Source organism: Wasmannia auropunctata, unplaced genomic scaffold (genome assembly GCF_000956235.1).
Source record: "Wasmannia auropunctata unplaced genomic scaffold, wasmannia.A_1.0 LD334186.1, whole genome shotgun sequence".
Taxonomy (NCBI): Eukaryota; Metazoa; Arthropoda; class Insecta; order Hymenoptera; family Formicidae; genus Wasmannia; species Wasmannia auropunctata.
Genome location: NW_012028704.1, coordinates 118,494 through 120,835, shown reverse-complemented (window position 1 = coordinate 120,835; position 2,342 = coordinate 118,494). Strand labels below are relative to the sequence as shown.

The following is a 2,342-nucleotide window of genomic DNA, read 5'->3' as shown; positions in this document are numbered from 1 at the left end:
GCTGTAAGTCGCATTTGTATGCGATTTTTATTTCACTCCATGGAACTTTGCAAATTTAGTAAAAAAAATTTTAGATTTGATGCATCTCCATTTGCATCCGTGCAGCTTTGTAAAGAATGATCAGTAAGTCATTTAATGAATTATGGATTTCGAAAGTAGAGATTTTAAAAACTGTGAAATGCTTTTTTAATCATTATGTTACGATAATTTTTGACAAAGTTGCTCTATCTTGAATTTTTATAAATTATCGATATATTAACGCATTGTCCGGACAATTAATTTAGTGTGTATATATGAGTTTATTTAATTCTCATTACACGAAAAGAAACTATATAGATCTTCTAGAAGAATCTGTTCAACTGGATGTTTACATTCGTCTGTAAACATGCAATTTCATAATTTCGTTCGTAAAAGGTTTTGAAAGAACGTTATCTGAAATCGTTGCTCTTTCCGACAGCAGGCTGTTGTGACTGTCGGTGATGATAACTTGCAGACGAGACCTATCGATGAGTTCGACGGTGAGACACGAAGGAATATATATATGTATATATATATATATGTATATATATGTAGATATATATAGTATCTCATAGCGTCTCGCTTGATTTTTTTGTCAGGGAGGTCGTAAGGTCAGACTCGGCATATAATCGTTCGTGTCCGAGACTCGTACGCGAGAACGCGGATACCGCGAATTAAATTGCGCCGACTTACATCACTGCTGCACTTAGCAGTAGTAAGATCGAGAACTACGAAAGTAACGCTGCTCGCGTTTTCGACTCGAGAATCATCTCTTGTATCGTTTAATAATTGACGAAAATTGTGTCGCAACATTAGGGGATTAGGTCATGGTCGGTATCGTTGTTATTTCTCCGATGGTGAATCTCAGCTTTAGTTTTGCGCTCACGACTTTTTTGGTTCCTCTACTTCTTATCGCGTACGTAGGTAATTATCTTTATTTTGAATGTATTTTTTTTTCTTTGAGCTTTTGGAGAAAAATGAAGAGATTTTACTCTCCGCGCGTATATAATATAACATATCAATCCTTTTATGCATATGTCTCCCGTCATGTTACTTTTGTGCTTTTAATGTTCGACAAACCGTATACGTACATACATTATATATGTATATTAACGCGAGTGATTTTAGCGCCGAATAATTTTATTCTCCTTTCGTTCGTTCATTATTCTGAGCTACATTGCGATACGTGTGCATTTGACATTTTTAAGTGGTGACGTGGACAAGAAAATGTTGGATACGCTTTGTCAAATGGAAACACCCGAGTTACGTTGTTGTGGAGGAGAATAGTATTCGAAGCATCTTGGACCAGGGACGCAATCATGTAAGCATATCGATGAATTTGACGGCCGTTCGTCATAATCTCAAGCTATATATAATACGTATAATATATAGGGTATATGCACTCTTCTCGTCCAAGGACGTTCGATTGTCAAGGGCGTGAGAAATCACTTGGCGCATCTGACTTCAACGAGAAAATTCCTCAAATCGGCCCTCTTCACGCGATGGGGCACATACGTATGGAAAGAACTCGATTACTTTTCCGTGGACAACCATCTCGCAAATTCACCATTCTTCTTTCGAGGTCGTCCTATCACCGAGAACAATATACAGGTCGGCGCATTATATTCCCACTTACTGTTCGCAGTTCTGCCGTTTGACGTGCAGGCTTGTTTGTCGTAGGATTACATAAGTGATGTCACATCGAAATTTCTTCCGAGGAAATTACCGCCTTGGCAGGTACACGTAGTGAATTGCTTCGTACGAGGAGAGGAACGTCAGATATGTCTCGTACGAGCTCACCACTTGCTCTTGCGACAGGAGCATCTAACTTTGGCGGATTTTTTACCGTTGAAATATTCGACGGACAACTGGACTTGTCAAGAGAGCGATTCGCCCTTTACGAATCTATATAGCGAACCCTCTGCTCTACCCCGTCTTCGACAAATGCTCATCGAGAGCTTCAGCAACTACTGGAATGATTTTCTTTATAATAACGATCCTACCGAGCGGCCAGAAATTTTTAAGAAGCGTATAGGAGTATTTCAGTGCGTTAAGATCGCGACGATAGTGCTAGTTTGCACTCTGAAAGAATTGGCCAGGTATTTGATTGCGCGCGGCAAATTCTGTTATCGCACGAGTCGCGTGATAATCAATTTCCTCTCATTCGTGCATGCCTATAGTTTATTCGAATATTCAAAAAGACACACACACACACACACACACATATTAACGCATTGTCCGGACAATTAGTTTGATGACTATATATATATACCTATATATATATACTGTCTCTTATACACATCTCTGAGCGGGCTGGCAAGGCA

The 2,342-nt window shown here is 39.2% G+C and overlaps 1 protein-coding gene across 1 annotated transcript in view; it reads left to right on the top strand.

The window, feature by feature from the left end:
- The first annotated feature begins 702 nt into the window (after positions 1-702).
- LOC105459454 overlaps positions 703-2,342 on the top strand; it is a 4,114-nt gene continuing 2,474 nt past the window's right edge. Inside the window, exons 1-4 of the mRNA XM_011705503.1 lie at positions 703-942; positions 1,227-1,339; positions 1,411-1,629; positions 1,699-2,117. Coding sequence (XP_011703805.1) covers positions 846-942; positions 1,227-1,339; positions 1,411-1,629; positions 1,699-2,117 — 848 coding nt within the window. The 5' untranslated portion in view covers positions 703-845. The remainder of the gene's footprint in view (positions 943-1,226; positions 1,340-1,410; positions 1,630-1,698; positions 2,118-2,342) is intronic.